The 19506-nt window shown below is 37.6% G+C and overlaps 1 protein-coding gene across 2 annotated transcripts in view; it reads right to left on the bottom strand.

The window, feature by feature from the left end:
- Positions 1–18631, bottom strand: part of LOC145782146 (ATP synthase mitochondrial F1 complex assembly factor 2-like) — an 88706-nt gene extending 70075 nt beyond the window's left edge. For both annotated transcript variants that reach the window (XM_082593901.1, XM_082593902.1), the window contains exons 1-2: positions 18186–18631; positions 14757–14939 (exon numbers count right to left, since the gene is read on the bottom strand). In XM_082593901.1, coding sequence (XP_082450027.1) covers positions 14757–14838 — 82 coding nt within the window. In that variant the 5' untranslated portion in view covers positions 14839–14939; positions 18186–18631. The remainder of the gene's footprint in view (positions 1–14756; positions 14940–18185) is intronic.
- Positions 18632–19506: the final 875 nt, after the last annotated feature.

The raw sequence follows: 19506 nt of genomic DNA, 5'->3' as shown, positions 1-19506 counted from the left end.
CGCAACAGCAAGACAACGACAGCAGAAGAAGGAAACTGAGCAAAAAGTTGTCTGTTCACCAACGCGATGTCTTGCAGATGAAGCTCAGTCAGGAAGAGCTGGACCTAAAGAGAGAGGCCATCAACGTCATGAAAGAGAACACCCAAGCTACCCGTCATGCCATTTGGTCAATGTCCCAGTCGATGGAAACTATTGCAGAGAGCCTCAAAGAAGGCTTTACAGCAATAGCTAGTTCTATCGTGCAATCCCAGCAAGGGCACATTTCTGAACGTAGCCATAGAGCAAATGAAGATGACTGCATGTAAGATTATGGTGTATGAAGATTGAAGAACTGATTATTGACTGCATATTAAAATGATAAACTACTGCATACTACTCCTTTTTTTCTTGCTTGTATTGATGCAGAGAATAGTGACACAGTTTGCGTGAGTTATGATAATACTGTATACAGGTCAACGTTCAAATGTGTAACATGGAATTTGGCAGAAATAATTTTCGTTTATATGATACAGACAGAGAGGTTGTATGGTAACTCTAAAGTAATCCCAACATTTGTCCATTTAACTTAGGCCAACTGAGGTGAGCAACAAAAGAGAAATTGTTGACATAGCACTGGCAACACACGTAAACAACTAAACATACCAAGCAACGAATAAAAACCAAGCTGCATTTCAAATAAAAAAAAATGTCTACTGCGAATTATCTAAAAGAAATTCCGCCAAGACATTGCGAATGCGTTTGCCATCGGAGGAAGAATACAAATACAATTTATCAACGTTTTTGTGATGGTTGCAGCATTGCATCCTTTCATTTATACCCATGAGTGTTTGGACATCAACGTTGTTAATTTCAACGTTATTTAACTCACAAAAATTGTGTAAGACAAAACACGAGTAAATTAATGTGGGAACAAAGTCAGTGTCAACATCGATAACTTTATTTAAAATGCGCTATCGTGCCTTAAGTCTTCCAAATGCACATTCAATTTGATTTCTGGCTGCTCTTAAATGACGGTTAAACACAAGTTCCTTTGGATTTTTAACGCTGGGATATTCTTTCATTAAATTGGGCAGCAATGGATAGGCAGGGTCACCAAGCAAAACTGGGGGTACAGGGTCATAGCCTGGAAGAAGCTCTTGACAGTCAAATGAAATAAAGAAATAAAACATAGTAACTTTAGCGGGTTTAGCATACTTTATTTCACACAAAATATAACATAATTAAAATAAAATAAACTCAAACGTTTTCAACACGTACATGTGTCCTCATCAGGAATTAAATCTGCAATACATAAAATGAAAATCGTAAGATAAATTTGACTATGCACTGTAACTGTAACGACACTCTGGACTGAAAGCACAAACTGAACAAATGATACGAGAATGATTGCGAGTAAATTATGCGGTGGGAAACAGATCACGTGAGGTGTAGAAATAAAGTATGCTAAACCCGCTAAAGTTACTATGTTTTATTTCTCTATGGTTTAACAAAGCAAACTCTCTACCAAAGCTTTATCAAATGAAATAAGTTTTTGAGAAATAGCTTTGTTAATGGAGCAGTTGGCATACACTCTTGCATCATGAACACTGCCAGGCCATCGAACTTCAACATTCATGAAAACTCCCTTTTCGTCACAAATTACTTGGCAGTTAACTGAATATTTCATTTTATAGCAAAAGTAATCATGAGGATTTTCTGACGGTTGTTTAATTGCAACATGAGTTCCATCAACACAGCTAATAACTTGTGGGATTAAAAAATTTTTTCTAAATCTACTGGCTACCAAATTTATTTTATCTGAACTGTCAGGAAAAATGATAAGCCGAGGTCCAAGATGCTTGCATAATGCAGAACACACCATTTTCACTGATAGTGATACGGTGGCCTTTCAAATTCCAAAAGTGTTGGCAGTCATTCGAAAGGATCCTTGATCCTTTAAATAATATAAAGCAATCCCCTAACGTTTTTCAGCAGTTACTGTGTCTGGGCGAAATGCTTCACTGTGTGGAGTGATGTATTCTCGCACATGGTCGACTAGCGTCATAAAAGAAGGAAAATCCATGCGAACATTGGCACACCACTCTTCTGCTGGCATCCGGCCCATTAGTAAGTTATCCCACCACAATGTGGTTCAACCTGGATTTTTCCAAACTGCTCTTTTTTCTTCAACCTAAAACAAAAGAAAAAGTGATGTACAGTTTAGCTGTAAAAAGCTTTAACAGTGATCACTATGCAGTTGGTAAAACATTTAGTAGTGTATGTGATGTAGCTCGAATGAATTTTGCTTGGACACACAACTACACTCTGTAATAAAATATCCAGACATGTTACAGTGCACTCTTTACATCACACCCAAACAACAGCATAACTTAAACAAGGCCTCAATGTGGCCAGCAAAGCAACAGTTAGCATAGTAGGTTATGTAGTTATAATTCATTTTTTACATATTTACAAAATAGTTTAACATTCAAACGTTTTCGGCTTAACCTAAGCCCTCATCAGGAATCTGAAAATGTTAATAAAATGCAATAAATTTCAACTTCTTGAAGGTAACTAGCTAACTAATTGTAAGCATCAAGAAATACGCAGCGGTTAAAAGCAATAGTGTGGAAGACAAACAGACGGACGGAAAACAAAATTACATTAGAAAAAGGCAACCACATGACTACAAACGAATTAGCACCACAGGGAACGTGATCCATCTAACTTAGTAAATGTTTAGTAGAATGGACGCGCCGCCAGCAAATAATTGTTTGTTTAAATTTGGGTTGTAGCATTTGATTAATAGCGTTTCCTGAATTTTTGTGTCAAATTGAGATTTGCCTTTGCGTAAAATTTTAAATGAGTCAGCAGAGAATTTTCGATTTGTGCAAAAGGAACACTCCATAATATGGTCTTTGATGGCACTTTTCTTTAAGTCTCTAAAGTTCAAATGCTCCCGTACTCTCGTGGTCAAATGTCTAGTGGACATACCGATGTATGTCAATGCCGAATCACACGGACATCAAAGACAATATTATGGAGTGTTCCTTTTGCACAAATCGAAAATTCTCTGCCGACTCATTTAAAATTTTACGCAAAGGAAAATCTCAATTTGACACAAAAATTCAGGAAGCGCTATTAATCAAACGCTACAACCCAAATTTAAACAAACAATTATTTGCTGGCGGCGCGTCCATTCTACTAAACATTTACTAAGTTAGATGGATCACGTTCCCTGTGGTGCTAATTCGTTTGTAGTCATGTGGTTGCCTTTTTCTAATGTAATTTTGTTTTCCGTCCGTCTGTTTGTCTTCCACACTATTGCTTTTAACCGCTGCGTATTTCTTGATGCTTACAATTAGTTAGCTAGTTACCTTCAAGAAGTTGAAATTTATTGCATTTTATTAATATTTTCAGATTTCTGATGAGGGCTTAGGTTAAGCCGAAAACGTTTGAATGTTAAACTATTTCGTAAATATGTAAAAAATATATACTGTTGTAATGCTCAACCCTGTGGTATTGTTGTGTCTTGCCTGTCTTTGGTATAAAAAAGCAAACTCTCTCCCGAAACTATATAATTCATTTACAACCAAATTATCTTACTAATAATATCTTAAATATTATAATTACCTCTTAACTCGTCTATTGTGCTTTCTATGCAATGTGCTGTAATCATTTATTAAAGACAGCAGTTTAGCTTCTTGAGCTTCCAGTTGGGTTGTAATAATGGGTATCCATCGCAGTTGCAGGTGTATCAACGCAACTAATGAACCCACCAATAGGGGCAAAACAGCAAGCAATTTCTTTAACTCCGCTGCCATTTCTCAAAAGTAAAGTTATGAAATAATTTCTGTAGCTTTATTTTCGACGTACAGTAGCCTACTCAACTGCTGACTGCTCAGCAGCAACAGGCGCGAAAATCACTCATGCGTAGAGACAGAATTCCTTTCGCCCGAAACCAACTGCAGTCGCAACGAGATTCCATGTGAACAAAAAGTTTTTCACGCCGCTTTGAGATTTCATTTCGGTCATTTTCATTTCGCCTCTCATGTAAACGTAGCCTAAAACAGAGTTAAAGTTTCTCCTCTCCCAACGTTACCGTGGAGTAGAAGCACCATTATACCAAATTGGGCCTCTTGACAAAAGAACAACAAAAATGCTTCAAAAGAGAGTTTACAGAAAGGTGAGTTCTTACATATTTTTTCAAATTTTTTTGTCTAGTAATTTTCAATGAAATGAACCAAACTTTTGTTCGAGCACAGGCTTGTATAAGTAGATTCTTTGATAACAGGGTCATGCAGAGACAGCTTCCATGTTGTGCACTGGGGTTGGTCAGTTGTTGTTCTTGACGCGGCTCTTCTAACAACATTTGTTGATTGGAGCCACATGATAAAGAGAATGGGGTTACTGCCAATTCTACAACCCCACTTCACCATTGCAGATGTAGTGCAACCAGAGGTGGGCAGTAGCGCGCTGCTAGCGGCGCTACTTTTTAGTTGGAGTAGCGGCTGCAGTAGCGGCGCTATTTTTTTCCAAAGTAGCGGCAGCGGAAGAGGCGCCACTTTTTTTCAGTCGCACTCGCACTCCCGCTACTTTTTAATTTAAAGTGAAAATAATACTCGTTTTTTGGCAACACTGGCGTGGTCAAGCAGCTATATAATCGGTTTGGTTGCGAAGTTTCGGTCTTTTGGGAATGTCGTTTTCTGGTTTGGAGCTGCGATCCTGCGATCAAGGTATGAAATCGTCGTGTTCATTTTAATTTTAATAATAGCCGAAGTAAAGTTGTATATGGTTCATAGAATATAGACTACATATACATGCAGTGAGTCCAGTGCTATGCACAGCCACAACAACAGTCCAGTGACATTGCCTCATCAGTCACCTATGCTAAGATGTCCAAAAATAAGGTTTTATCATAGGCTATTGGTTAAAGTAAAACTGTTGTCAAATGGTTACTAAAATACCGTACGGTATTTGTTGCTGATAAAATTTTCTTACATGATGGCTTTTGTTAAAAGAAATCTTTACAGGGCAATTTGTGTAATGCCAATGCAGAGATAACAGTATAAATGATAGGCAGTGGCTATTTGACCGGCTCCAATCTTTTAATCTGAAACACTATTTGGCTGGTCATGACATGACATCACTACATATGCACTTTTTTCTCTTTCAAAGCAAAAGATAATATGAGAAGATAAAAGTGCCTATATAAGTTCTAAATTCAATAGATTTATTCAACTGAATCAGTGGCGCGTACAATGTTTCTCAGGCTGGTATCGCCAAGGGTATGAGTTCGATACTACTCAGAAGCATTTTTTTAAACTAAATTGCCTGCTAAAAAACACTGCCTAGAAGTAAACTTGACAATTGACATTAATAAAACCATTTTTTTAAAAGAATTATTGTATATAACTTTTTACAGCCAACAAACTAACTCGAGAGCAGAAATGTACCGTAATGCGTTGTTTGGCAAGCACGGTCACATCCTCTTATGACTAACGGTAACTTACCCAGAGAATATCCAGCAAATTACAAAAACTAACTTTATTACTCTTATTTGAAAAGACATACAACATTGGGCTGTAGGCTACTCAAAATAAAAGTTGACCACAAAAATGCAGCAGCCTAACGAATAACGATTGAGTCACTTCGGATAAAAATTTAGTTAAAAAAACGCTTGAAAGAAAAAATACGTCATGACTGGTCAAATAGCCAGTAGCCACTGCCTATTTATTTATTTTGTAGTTACAAATTCTTAGTGTGGAACCCTGCAAAAGCCATACCCTTCTATTATTGTGGCTGTGCATAGCATTAGCATGTCACAGTTAATGTCTGCATAAACATAACTTGTGCTGATATTATTGTAGTTCAATAGGTGAATATTGTGCATTTAAAAGGTTTTTGCCTATTTGGTTTGCCAAGAGAAAAGCGATATATAAATTATATATGCTTCAGTCATACTGTTATTCAGGCCTCAAAATTCGTTTTTGTTGACAACGGACAAACGTGTCCGGTCTGACAAGCTATCTCGGCGGACAAATTAAATGTTGCTAGTTCCTGTGTTATTTCTTGGACAAATATGACCAATCTAGATGGTACTTTCTGCGGACATCACATGCTGTGACAGCAGACATGTCTGCCGTCAATTTCGAGGCCTGGATACATATTTCCTGCTACTTTATATTTTTAGGTTGTTGTGGCTATATTTACCATATATTTGTTGTACCATTGTATGACTTTTACTTACCAATGCGATTAATCTTCATTTAGATAACATGTTTTTCAGAACCATCTATTACGGAAGAGTTGAAGACCAAATTTTGTCTATAAAATGTCCGATCAAGCCCCAAAAGATTCTTCAGTAGTGGAACCATCAGTGCAAAGAAATGGGCAGAATGCTGATCCTTGGCCATATTTAAACAAATATTTTAAGTTTGTTCAGATCAAGGGGGGCAGTGTTGTTTACCAATGTCTTGCATGTGCACCTAAAGTTAAAATGTTGTCTGCCAATCTAAGATCACACTATAATTTGAAAAAGCACTTCACTAGTGCACATAGCAATAAAGTTACATCGTTTGAAAGAGACATTGCAGCTGGTGCTAAGCTAAAACGAAAACATGGTTATGCTTCTGCCTTTGCTACCACGGCTGTTCAAGGTCCTCCAGAAAAAGTGATGAAGCAAGTCTCATTCAAAGATTCTTACTCCTTGACAGCATTTTCTCAGGGAAACTTTGAGAACAAGGTACATATTCTACTATGTCATGAGACTCATGACCTCTGTTTTTGCTGGCACTGACCTTTTGGTTTAGTGTAATGCAATGATGTGCCATATACGGTGACCATTTTTTGGGTGTTCATATATTTTAGAAAGTTTTAAAACAAATGCATTATTTGCTAAATCTCTATCATATCAGTATCACATCAGTTTATCTGAACAGCCATTGAGCAACTACAAACCTAGTGTATGTTTAAAGCCTACTGAAAAAAGTGAACACCCAAAAATGGTCACTGATGTAATGTTTTCTTAAAAAGTTAAAAAGTCATTTTCACTCAAGCACCTAGTTAGATAGTTGATTAATACAGAATAGTGTCTTCAACTTTGTTTTCTGCTAGATTGCTAGTTAAGCAGTTCTTGAATTGCTCCTGTCTGACTTTAAACAAAGTGTTTTTTCAGCTTGTGAATTACTTCGTGGAAAACATGCTGCCTTTAGATGATGTGGAAAGTAATAGTTTTGAAGAAATGGTTAAAGTTCTGCAACCTAAAGCCAAAGTGTTTTCTCGAAGAACCCTTACCCGTCAGATTGAAGGAAAGTAAGTAGAGAAGCTTGTGTTTATTTTTAACAATAAAGATTTGTTTTAGTATTCATTATAAACCTGCCAGAACTTTGCTGCATTCTCAACGTCAATTGCTCTTGTGCACCCTTCATGTAGGACACAATATAGAAATCGCACCTACCCAGTTGTTGCTGCCAGTTGCTGGAATTTGCCTATTTGTGTAAAAGAAGCTGAAAATTTAAATTGAAAACGTTCTATTTCACTGAACATCATGACTGAAAATACCTTATTAATTATCACCTTTGTCATGTAATGATGTACAGCGCCAAAGAGCGTAGTTTGACTGGATGTGGCGGTATATAAATATTATTATTATTATTATTGTTATTTCAGATTTTGTGTTATCTTTGTATGTGCAGCCTACTGAGATGTGTGTGTTGCAGATTCATAGAAAAAAGAGAGGAACTTTTAACGACTGTATCCTTTGTGGCGACAACTGCAGATGCATGGTCATGTAGAAACAGGTGCTGTAAACCAGTTGTGACCTTGATTAACAACACTAACGGATTTTGATGGACATTGCACTCAAGGTGCATTATTATTAATGCGAAGGCCAACTAAGAGTTTAGTGTAATTATATATATGCCTGGTCAATCAGCTCTTTGGGTATACAACTTTTGATCTAACTTGTGACTACAAGCCAGCCAGCAAAACAGGCCCATTTTGCATTGATTCAACATGTACAGGCATTGAATCAATGTAAAAAGAACCAGTTCTGCCTGCCTGGGAGTGGTTAGAGCACTTTAAAGTGAAGTAATCTTGTTTGTCCATTTTTTAGGTCCTACTTAGGCATGACTGTGCATTGGATAGATGGAGGCACTCTCCAAAGGAAGAAGGCTGTATTGGCTTGTCGTCGACTGAAAGGGCGTCATATGCATAATGTCCTTGCAGAAGAAATGCAAGCCATACACTGGGACTTCCAGATCGACGGGAAGGTGTCCATGATGACAACTGATAATGGATCCAACTTCGTCAAGGCGTTTAAGTAAGCTTTTAAATTGTACATGGTGATAAGTGATGTATAACTAACACATTGGTTTAACAACATTGAAGCTTTGTATGATGAAACAGTGACTGAAAGTATGGCAGTCGGCTACTATTCCATCTTGAGTAAATATTTTTAAACAGGGGTTTGACTTTTTCAGTGTGTTTTCCTCAATGGAAGATGCTGACGGTGCATGTAGTTCAGCCACAGAAGATGCAGTCCAACCGACATGCATCGCCTATGTGTTGGAGGAGCAAGATGTTGCCAATGCCAGCATTCTTCCAAGGCATGCTCGATGCGCTGCGCACACGCTTAACCTCGTTGCATCCTCGGATGCAAACAAGGCCTTAGCGTGTGGTGTTTATAAGAAACATCATCGGCCTGCATTTACGAAAGAATTGTGGAATAAGCAATCAAGGTACAAAACATCAAAAAAATCGATCATTTGATTCGCTTGCTTGCTGCGTTAAAGCCGAGACCATCTTGTAACGTCAAATTTTATTTAGGAGCCCGCAAGTAGCCAACAACCTCAAAGAAGAGTTGGGAGTGTTGCTCGTCATCCCGGTGGTTACCAGATGGAACTCCGTCTATGACGCAGTAAGCCGCCTGGTGGCCTTGTTCAATGACCGAGAGAAGCGAGCTGGACTGGAGCGTGTTTGTCGGAAGTTGCAACTTCCTATCTTCACCCACGGTAAGTCTTCGCTTACTATCTAACAAAACGCATACCTGACAAAACGTTTCTTACTTACAGTTACAGCCATTCAATTTTCATCAGCCCTGCTTACAACTTAGTAGTTACAACATAGTTTATCTTATCTCTAAACAGCTCATTTATTTCTAGCTGACGTCAACTTCTTCGGTGAATATCTCCGTGTGATGAAGCCTATCTGTCAGGCTTTAGACATTCTCCAGGGCGAGTCTAAGGCGTATTACGGAGTCTTGCTTCCAATCATCATAATTTGCGCGAAGAAGTTGACCGAGATCAGTGATCTTGTGACCTGTGAGGAATTGCGAGTGAAAGTCCTTGAAGGAGTGAAGAAACGTTTCAGCAAGTGCTTCAACGACATGAAGTGCGTTATGGCATCATGTCTTTATCCCTCCTTCAAGACGTCGTGGCTACAATTTCTGCACTGTTTCCACGAATGATGCTGACGCACTGCGAGAAAAAGTCAAGACGGATTTAATTCGAATGTTGCGGGAGACATCAAGCCATGTTGAAACCGAGAAGAGTGATACCAACACCAGTCGCGAATCCGAAGATGAATTTTTTGGTGTGTTGGCGCCATCCCGTGAAAAGTCGATGCAGAAGGAAACAGCAATCGTTGACGCCTCTTTTTCGGACAGGAGCAAGTCCTTGAGCTTCTCGAATACCGATTTGAAACGTCTCTTCATTAAGTACAACACCCCCATTCCTTCTAGTGCTGCGGTGGAGAGACTTTTCTCTGTTGGAAAGGATGTGCTCAAGCCAAAGCGGGCAGGACTTTGTGACACCCATTTTGAAATGCTCGTGTTTATGAAAGATGTGTTATCGCTTTGAAATGCTCCTGTTTCTGAAAGACAATAAATTTTCCTTATGTGTTTTCTATAACGACGTTAAAATGACAGTACAAACGATTGATAGCATTCGTTTACACTGTCATTTTTTCGTCACTAGGGACTTGAACAGTGTTTCCTAGTGTCACTTTAGACAAAAGTAGAGGTAGAAGTAGCGGTAGCGCGCGCTACTTTGGTCCGAGTAGCGGTAGCGGGTAGCGCGCTACTTTTGTAAATTGGTAGCGGATAGCGGTAGCGCGCGCTATTTTGGTCCAAGTAGCGGTAGCGGGTAGCGCGCTACTTTAAAAGTAGCGGGTGCCCACCTCTGAGTGCAACCAACTCTAGATAGTAAGTTGTTTAAGGATTTTTCCTTTTCCTAAAGCATTTCCTCACGGGAAAGTGATTCAGATGTTCTGATTTCTATGTCTGTAAAGGCAGGCTCGTGCTTCCACTAAAGCTAGTCGTGCTATGTCGAGAAGATTTTTCTTGATTATCACTGATTTTTGCTGCCATTTGTCCGAAAGAGTATTATTTGTTATGTTTGACATGTGATATATTGTTTTTCGTTGTGACAGTCAGAAATAAAAACAAACTGAACTGATTTACATGGATTATTTTGTGTTATTTACATTTATCATTCACACATAAAACTTGTTTTTCAAGAGCCTCAAACAACAGCGAGTAGATGATTTTGCTGCAGCAAAGAAGTCATAAGTGATAGAGGAAGAGAACTGGAAAAAAACAGCAGTTTTCTGCAGCAATTGATGAAGAAATGACTCTCCTTTCGAAGCAGCTGCACCTGGTACATCTGAATGTGACAACGCTCTGGTATCCAGTGATGATCCTGCTTTGCGATCTTTTGCTGTGAACATGTTAGAAAATATTTGCAAAGGCAGTAACTCTGGTGATGTTTCTGTCCGCACTTTTAGCCAACCAAAATTAAATTTTGATGCCAACTCACTGTGCTCTTTAATTGATTGGGACAATGCCACGCTTGCTGAGTCTATCCTTACTTCACACTTAACCATGGATGAACTAAAGGGTTTGATAAACACAAAGTTTGAATGCCCTCATTTTCCTGCCCATACTTAGGCTGTGGAGCGCCTCATTAGGGAAGTCACTAACACCTGTGGAAGTGTTGCTGGCCATCAACGACAGGATAGTTTCATTCGGGCAAGAATTGCTTCGCGTAGGGTCTTGCCGAAAGCAGACACGAAATCTGACTTTCTTTCATGGGCTGCAGTATATTGTTTTGATATTCACCACTGTTTCTTGTCTTTATTCTGCACGTTTTTGAAGCACATATAAAGTTGGTTGGTTGATGTGTAAGCTACCATTGGTTGAGTTGCAGTTAATATATCTGTCAAAAAACAGCTGTGCGTTGTGTGATTATGTAATACATATTACTACAACAAAACCAAAGTGTCATCTTATGCACAGTGCATTTCTACTCTTGCCATAGATATAATTCGATTTTTTATTTTTTTTATTTTCACATCGCCTAAGTAGCCTATACCCTATGGCTTAGCTATAAAACACTGTCGTTAGCCTACGTTGTGTTAGCAATGCTACTACAGCTAGAAAATTTCAATGCAATTGCGCCCCACTGTCTTGCTTCTTTCCTGTTAGGGTAGGCTACGTCACAATCATTCATAGGGGCTGTCATGCAATACGGCTGTCATGATTCACGTTTTTATTGAACCAATGCATTTTCGAATAGCGGAAGAAGGAAAACATAGTTAGAGTAAGCCAAACAACAACAATAAAACCGCAGTCTAGCACTGAGAGGAAGAAAGTGAAGTTTGGTTAATTTTGAAATGTTTGCGGCAACTCTGACCAGCGACTTGCCGACTTCGGCTTTCTGAAATGTTTGGGAAAACTCCGATCAGCGACTTGCACGTGCTGATAGTTAATGATAAAAAAGCTCAAAGAGTAGCCTATCAGTCCACGTTTGCAAATTACACTAGTGTATAACTGTATTATATATACTCTAGTAATAAGAGTTAATAAGTAATTTAATAAGATTTAGTGGTAATAATATACCTGCAGTCTAGCATAGAGAGGTAAAATGTTTGCGGCAACTACCTTTTTCTACGGAATGGCCCGATTCGGTGAGTCCGATTCGGTGAGTTCCCTATTCGGTGAGAGCCTTTTTCGGTGAGAGCCCTATTCGGTGATTTTTTTTAAATTATTGGGTACCGTAGCCTAATTATCATTGCCGTTATAGGGATAGGGGTTTGGGGGTTAAGGGTTTGGGGGTTAAGGGTTTGAGGGTTAAGAGTTTGGGGGTTAAGGGTTTGGGGGTTAAGGGTTTTGGGGTTAAGGGTTTGGGGGTTAAGGGTTTGGGGGTTAAAGGTTTGGGGGTTAAGGGTTTGGGGGTTAAGAGTTTGGGGGTGAAGGGTTTGGGGGTTAAAGGTTTGGGGGTTAAGAGTTTGGGGGTTAAGGGTTTGGGGGTTAAGGGTTTGGGGGTTAAGGGTTTGGGGGTTAAGGGTTTGGGGGTTAAAGGTTTGGGGGTTAAGGGTTTGGGGGTTAAGGGTTTTTCTAGATCTCTGCTATGTTTGTCATATATTGTTTTTTCGTTGTGATAGTCAAAAATAAAAACAAACTGAACTCCGACCAGCAACTTCGGCTTTTTGAATTTTGAAATGTTTGCGGAAACTCTGATCAGCAACAGCAACTTTGGCTTTGTTCTATTTTTTCTCTCGATCTTTTCAGGGTACGAAATGGGGGTATGAAGTATTCAGGGTACAAAATAAGTTGCACCTGCTTTTGTCAGATATGCTTATAAAAAATACAGCAACTTGAAAGCTACAGTTTAAGCTTCCAAAAACAATGCTAATTCTGACAAAGCATAGCACTGGCTGCGTATTAGTGTTGAATCACTTACTTGAGCACTAGAATTACTTGGAAATGATTGCTAGTTTGTCTTGTAAAAATTTCTTGTTGACCAGTGTTAGAGGCTGGTTAAAGGTTAAAAGGCGGGGAAACCCAAATTAACTTTTTGCGAGTTTTTTGTTTCAGCGTGATGTCATTGTGTACAACATGCGTTTTACCGAAAAAAAAATCCAAATTTTGTTGCCCTTGTCTCGCTAAGGCCGCTTTTGTTTGATACTCGTTTGCAAGGCCTCGTGCGCATCCAGCCGTAGCCAAAAGTTTAAGACCTGACTTGATTTATGACGATTTTTGCATTACTTCAAAATACTGTATCAGATATTGTTTCAGTTGCATCATCTTCATGCATCATCTTATATCTGATGCAGTATTTTGAAGCAATGCAAAAATCGTCATAAATCAAGTCTGGTCTTGAACTTTTGGCCAAGACTATATGCACCTTGTGGCGTCACAGCATACAGCGTCACAGCTGGATGCGCGCGAGACCTCGCAAACGGGTATCAAACAAAAGCAGCCTTAGCGAGACGAGGCCAACAAAATTTGGATTTTTTTTGCTAAAACGCATGTTACACAATGACATTACGCTGAAACAAAAAACTCGCAAAAGTTATTTGGGTTTCCCCGCCCTTTAAGTTAATTGCCTAACCTCTTGCATGGGTACCATATGGAAAAATAAACACAAAAACCACCTACCTAAATCAGGCCTCGAAACCGAAGGCGGCCATGACCGCAATTAACCTACAAAAACCGACATTTTGTCTGTCAGGTCCCACACACAAAATGTCGGTTTTTGTAGGTTAATCGCGGCGATGGCCACCTTCAGTTTCAAGGCCTGGGTAGCCTACCAAATTGATTGTTTTTTTGTTTGTTTGTTCATCAACTAATTTCACAAGTTGTACCAAACTGAAAGAATAACGTAACAAACACCACAATGAATATTGAAAATGTAATAGCCTACTTTCGCAATTCTGCTTATGTAGCCTACCGGTACGCTTCAGCAAAAAAGCTTATTCCCAGCGAATATCGTCTTTTCGGCAACATTATTCATAATCACTCACTGGGAATGACACGCCCATTGGCGCTCAAGCTGAAATGCAACAATATGAAGGGACATCGAGGCCACCCTGCCCAGTGACCACATCTGGATATATTCACAATATATGATAAGAAAAGCCACTGCATATATTAAAGCCCACATTTTCAAATCAAATTATTGTCATGACCAATTAAGTACTATGATTGATGAGTTATAAAAAAGGAAGTAGCTATTTTTCCACACTTAATGCCATGGTTACAATCAGGTGTTGCCAGAGTTAGGATTAAAGTTAAGAAGGGTTAAGGTAAGGGTTAGAGTTAGGAATAAGATTAGAGTTTTGATTTTTGCCCAGGACTAAAAAAATTCCAAAATGCAAGTTTTTGTTTTCAATAGCTTTAAACTTTTCTCAAATTAGAGCAGAATTCCTTATCTAGCAACACTATTGAGGTTATTAATACACTATATAGTGTAAATATAGCCACAGCCTATGAAAAATTGTGAAACTTTATTACATGTATTTGAAAAGACATAAAAAAGCTACTGAAATTAAAAATTGACCCACAAAAATGCAGCAGCCTAACGATTGAGTCACTTCGGGTCAAAATTTAGTTTTAAAAAAAAAACACTTTCAGGTAGAATCGAACTCATTCCCTCGGGAACACCAGCCTGAGAAATATTGTACGCGCCACTGACTTAGTTGAATAAAACTGTTGAATTTAAAAGAACTACCGGGAGGCACTTTTTTCTCCTCCTCTCATCTTTTGCTTTGAAAGAGAAAAAGAAAAAAAAAATATGTCATGACCAGTCAATTAGTGTTTCAGATTAAAAGACTGGAGCCAGTGAAATAGCCACTTGCCATGTTTATATTTTCGGACATCAAAACTTCATTTAGCAAAAAGTTCCATTTCTAAAAATTTTATTTATTAAATATATTTTAATAAAAGGGGTTGTGAGCAAAATCTTTTGGATGCCCTTTGGCACACCATACGATACCTGATACGTTTCTTGTAAATGTTGACCACCTCCATTTCAAAGATGGATCATTGAACAATAAATTTTTGACAGGTAACCTCATTCCAAATACTTCTCTTTGATAAAAACCAGCTTCTACAGAAAATCCAGATACTATTTCAGTTGCTTAAAATATGGATTTCAAGAACTCTAAAGGATGAGAACCTGCAATATCACACATTACTTTAGTTGCTAAACATGGATTATATTATACCTGTTTCTATATTGTGCTGCACCCATTGCAGAATGCAACTGATTCTTTCAACTAATTCATCTATTTTAAACTGTTTGGTTTGGTGGCCGTGCTTAAATTTACTTTCCTTCAATCCTATCAAAAGAACAAAAAAGGAATTTACTAAATTTTAAACAAGCTGAAAAATCGAGGCACATCAAAAGGTTTCACTGGCTTTGGAATAAGCAAGAAAAGAAACAAGAAGAATTTGGACATTTGATACATCAAAATTCCAATTCTAAAAACCAACGAGATAGAAAGAGGTACAAGATGAGAAAGATCTTCAAAAGAAAACAAGAAAGCCTTAAAAGAGCAGAAACAATGATTTTAAATAAATCAGACATACAATTGGAAGAAACAGATAAAATCTTGCTGATGCATGGCTTAAATTTTGTCCCCACACCCAAATGGTCTCAAAAAACGGAAACTAATGAATGGTTAACTTTGCACCAACACATTAGAAGAGTTGAGTGGTTTAACGTTTTAAAACATGGCGAACAAGAGGAGGAACAAAAAACAATTATACCACCCAAATTAAAAGTAACAAAACACTCCCGACCAGAGCCAGATCTCATTGACGAAAAAATTAAAGTTTACACTGACATGGCTACTTCAAAATTAAGAAATCTAGGAGATATGGTCACACATAATTTTAAACACAAGAACAATTTGGACACAGGTCTAAGAAAAAACTTAAAAAAGCTCACCAATCTGACACAAAACAATAAAATCGTCATTTGCAGAGCGGACAAAGACGGGAAAATTTTGATACTAAATTACAAAGATTACCAACAAATCTTGGAACGAGAGTTGAATTAATCAAAAAATAAAGAGCCCAAAATGTAGATACCAAACTCATGTTCAGCAAACAAACGTTTTGAAAACTATACCGTACTGTTTTCATCTTCAGTGCTATAAATGTAAGCAATCCCTGATGCCGCTTAGATTTAAATTAAATTGCGGCTGACGTCACAAAGACTCATCAAAAAGCTTTTATGAGAGCGAAAAACGTAATAGAAGTCAGGTTTTTCATGAAATGATGCGTAACAGAAGTGAGTATTTTACGATAGGACTTTTACGAAAAAAACAAATTACAATTTACTGGATCAACGAGATGGGTTTGACAAGTCAGAATAAGTGCTATACGGTATATCAGTTCAACAATTAAATAAATATAATGGTGCAGATGCCAAGTCCAAGTGCGGAGATTTTTCTTTAATAAATAACGTTTCCAGAATTTTCAATTTCCTTGAGTCCTCTACTCTCCCTAGTATTTCAACTTCTTCAAAATTAATCTTGTGGTCTGCATTGGTGCGCAAATGGTTTGCAACCTCAGATTCTTTTGAATTTTGATGGTCCGGTTTGTGTTCTGAAATTCTTGTGTATAGATTCCTTTTTGTTTCTCCAATGTACTTTGCTCCACACGAACAAGACAGTTGGTACACTACATTGGAGCTTGAAATTTTGGATTGGCGGTCTTTAAAATTAAAACGTTTTGAAAGATCTGTGGTTTTGTGGATGAAACGAATAGATAATTTTCCTTTGGTTAGTTGAAATGTTAAATGTTGAAGTTCTTTGCGTATTTGGTATGACATGTCACCGAGAAATGGCAGCTTAAAGATTAAAAATCGAGTTTGATCTTTAGATAATTTTTGGCTGGGCGAAGTGCTGTGTATTTTGTTCAAAAGAGTTGCAATGCATTTATTTACGAATTTTCTGGGGTAGCCATTATGCCCAAGCATCTTTTTAATGATTTCGAATTCTTGGTGTATGGAAGAATATGAATTGCAGATGCGGTAAGCTCGGAAAAGAAGAGAATTAACAAGATTACGTTTGTAGTGAAAAGGAACAAAGCTTGACCAAAGGGAATAATGTCCAGTGTGTGTAAGTTTTCGATACACATTGGTGTTGATGTTACCTTCATCCGTTCTACTAACTAGAACGTCTAAGAAAGGTAGACACTTATCAACTTCTCCTTGATTTGTAAAAGATATTTCTTTTTTTTATGGAGTTAATTAATTTGAAAAACTGTGACGAAGAAGAGGAAGTTGGAAAAATTAAGAAGATATCATCCACATAGCGGCAAATTAAGGTTGGTTTTTCCATTTCGGTAGTACGAAGTAAAGCTTGGTCTATCACATAGTTCATTAAAACATCGGCCATGAGTGGGGCAATGGGACTTCCCATTGCTACACCATCTATTTGTTTATAGTATTTTCCATTGAACTGAAAAGTCGTATTTTTGGTTACCCATTTCAATAACGATTTAAGTCAGCGCTTGTTGAGACCATGAAATTCTTTTACGTCTTTCGTAAAAATTAGTTGTAAGATTAAGCCAATGGTAAAATTTACAGGAATGTTAGTGAACAGACTTTTTACATCAAAAGAAGTTAGAATTTTATTAGGAAAAAAGCCATGGTCGATAAGAGAAACAAAAGAAAAGGTATCCTTTAAGTTTGTAGTGTGAGATCGAATAGGTGAAAGAATTTCGTTGAGCCATTTAGCACATTGATGATTAAAGCTACCTACTAAAGATAAGATAGGCCTTAGTGGGATGTTGGGTTTATGAATTTTTGGAAGTCCGTAAAGAGTGGGAGTGGTAGCAGAAGAAGGACGAATTCTGGAATAATCTTCCGGTGAAAGTGCTTTAGCTGCTTTTAAATAACGTAAGTGATTTTGAAACCTGTGAAGTTTTATAATATTGTCATCCGTATCTGTTGGTTGAAATTTAGATTCCTCTTTCAAAATACTGTTCATTTTGGAAATATAATCTGATTTGTCTCATATAGCAACACCGTTTCCTTTATCAAATTTGGTAATTACAATGGAATCGTCTTTACTGAGTTCATCAATGGCTTCCTGTTGAGCTAGTGTAGGAGCAAAAATGCTTCTTTTGTGTTCAAAGAAAAAGGAAGAAACATACTTGTTGTAAAGATTTATTAGGGTTGTTTTGAATTTAAAACGTTGTTGGAATGAAAGAAAACTGCGTATTTGTTGGTAAAGGCTTTCAAATTCAACCTGCACATTACGAAAATTGATTTTCGACGGAAAGAAACAGAAATTTAATCCACGGTTAAGAACATCCAGTTGAACTTTAGATAATGTTTTGGAAGAAAGATTTTCAACAATAGATTTTTGGTTGTTACTATCAATGTGTAAGCCTAGACTTTTCAACTTACGTTCATGACGCCCAGTAACCAACGCTAGCTCTTCTTCTCTACGAGTATTTGAGAACTTTTTTACGTAGAAGCAACCGAACATACCCAGAGATGAAAATAAATTTGCTTTGACTTTTTCAAATTCTTTCTGCGTGGAAGATAATTGCAACTGCTTTTGTCTTATTTCATGATAAACCAAACTTCTTCTTAGAGAGACTACCTTTCTTAAATTCTGATTCTCTGGTTTGTATAACTTGAACTGCACAAATTTAGGAGTTAGTTTGTAAATGATGCAAGTGGATAAAAAATTGGTGGAAGCTTCTTGCTTGATGGTCTTTGATTGCAAGGATTCTAGCTTGCGCAGCATGCGCTTAAAAGCGGGTCCATGATGGCTCTCCAAAAACTTAGGAGCAAAATGGTTGGAACGCCTGGTTAATCTAATCAAAAAATAAAGAGCCCAAAATTTAGATACCAAACTCATGTTCAGCAAACAAATGTTTTGAAAACTAGGCTATACTGTTTTCATCTTCAGTGCTATAAATGTAAGCAATCCCTGATGCCGCTTGGATTTAAATTAAATTGCGGCTGACGTCACAAAGACTCATCAAAAAGCTTTTATGAGAGCGAAAAACATAATAGAAGTCAGGTTTTTCATGAAATGATGCGTAACAGAAGTGAGTATTTTACGATAAGACTTTTACGAAAAAAACAAATTACAATTTACTGGATCCACGAGATGGGTTTGACAAGTCAAAATAAGTGCTATACGGTATATCAGTTCAATAATTAAATAAATATAATGGTGCAGATGCCAAGTCCAAGTTCAATTGCGGAGATTTTTCTTTAATAAATAACGTTTCCAGAATTTTCAATTTCCTTGAGTCCTCTACTCTCCCTAGTATTTCAACTTCTTCAAAATTAATCTTGTGGTCTGCATTGGTGCGCAAATGGTTTGCAACCTCAGATTCTTTTGAATTTTGATGGTCCGGTTTGTGTTCTGAAATTCTTGTGTATAGATTCCTTTTTGTTTCTCCAATGTACTTTGCTCCACACGAACAAGACAGTTGGTACACTACATTTGTTCCTTTTCACTACAGTTGTTCCTTTTCACTACAAACGTAATCTTGTTAATTCTCTTCTTTTCCGAGCTTACCGCATCTGCAATTCATATTCTTCCATACACCAAGAATTCGAAATCATTAAAAAGATGCTTGGGCATAATGGCTACCCCAGAAAATTCGTAAATAAATGCATTGCAACTCTTTTGAACAAAGTACACAGCACTTCACCCAGCCAAAAATTATCTAAAGATCAAAGTCGATTTTTAATCTTTAAGCTGCCA

Source organism: Aplidium turbinatum, chromosome 13, assembly GCF_918807975.1.
Source record: "Aplidium turbinatum chromosome 13, kaAplTurb1.1, whole genome shotgun sequence".
Classification (NCBI taxonomy): domain Eukaryota; kingdom Metazoa; phylum Chordata; class Ascidiacea; order Aplousobranchia; family Polyclinidae; genus Aplidium; species Aplidium turbinatum.
The sequence above is the reverse complement of the archived record's forward strand: the minus strand, read 5'-3'. Positions and strand labels throughout refer to the sequence as shown.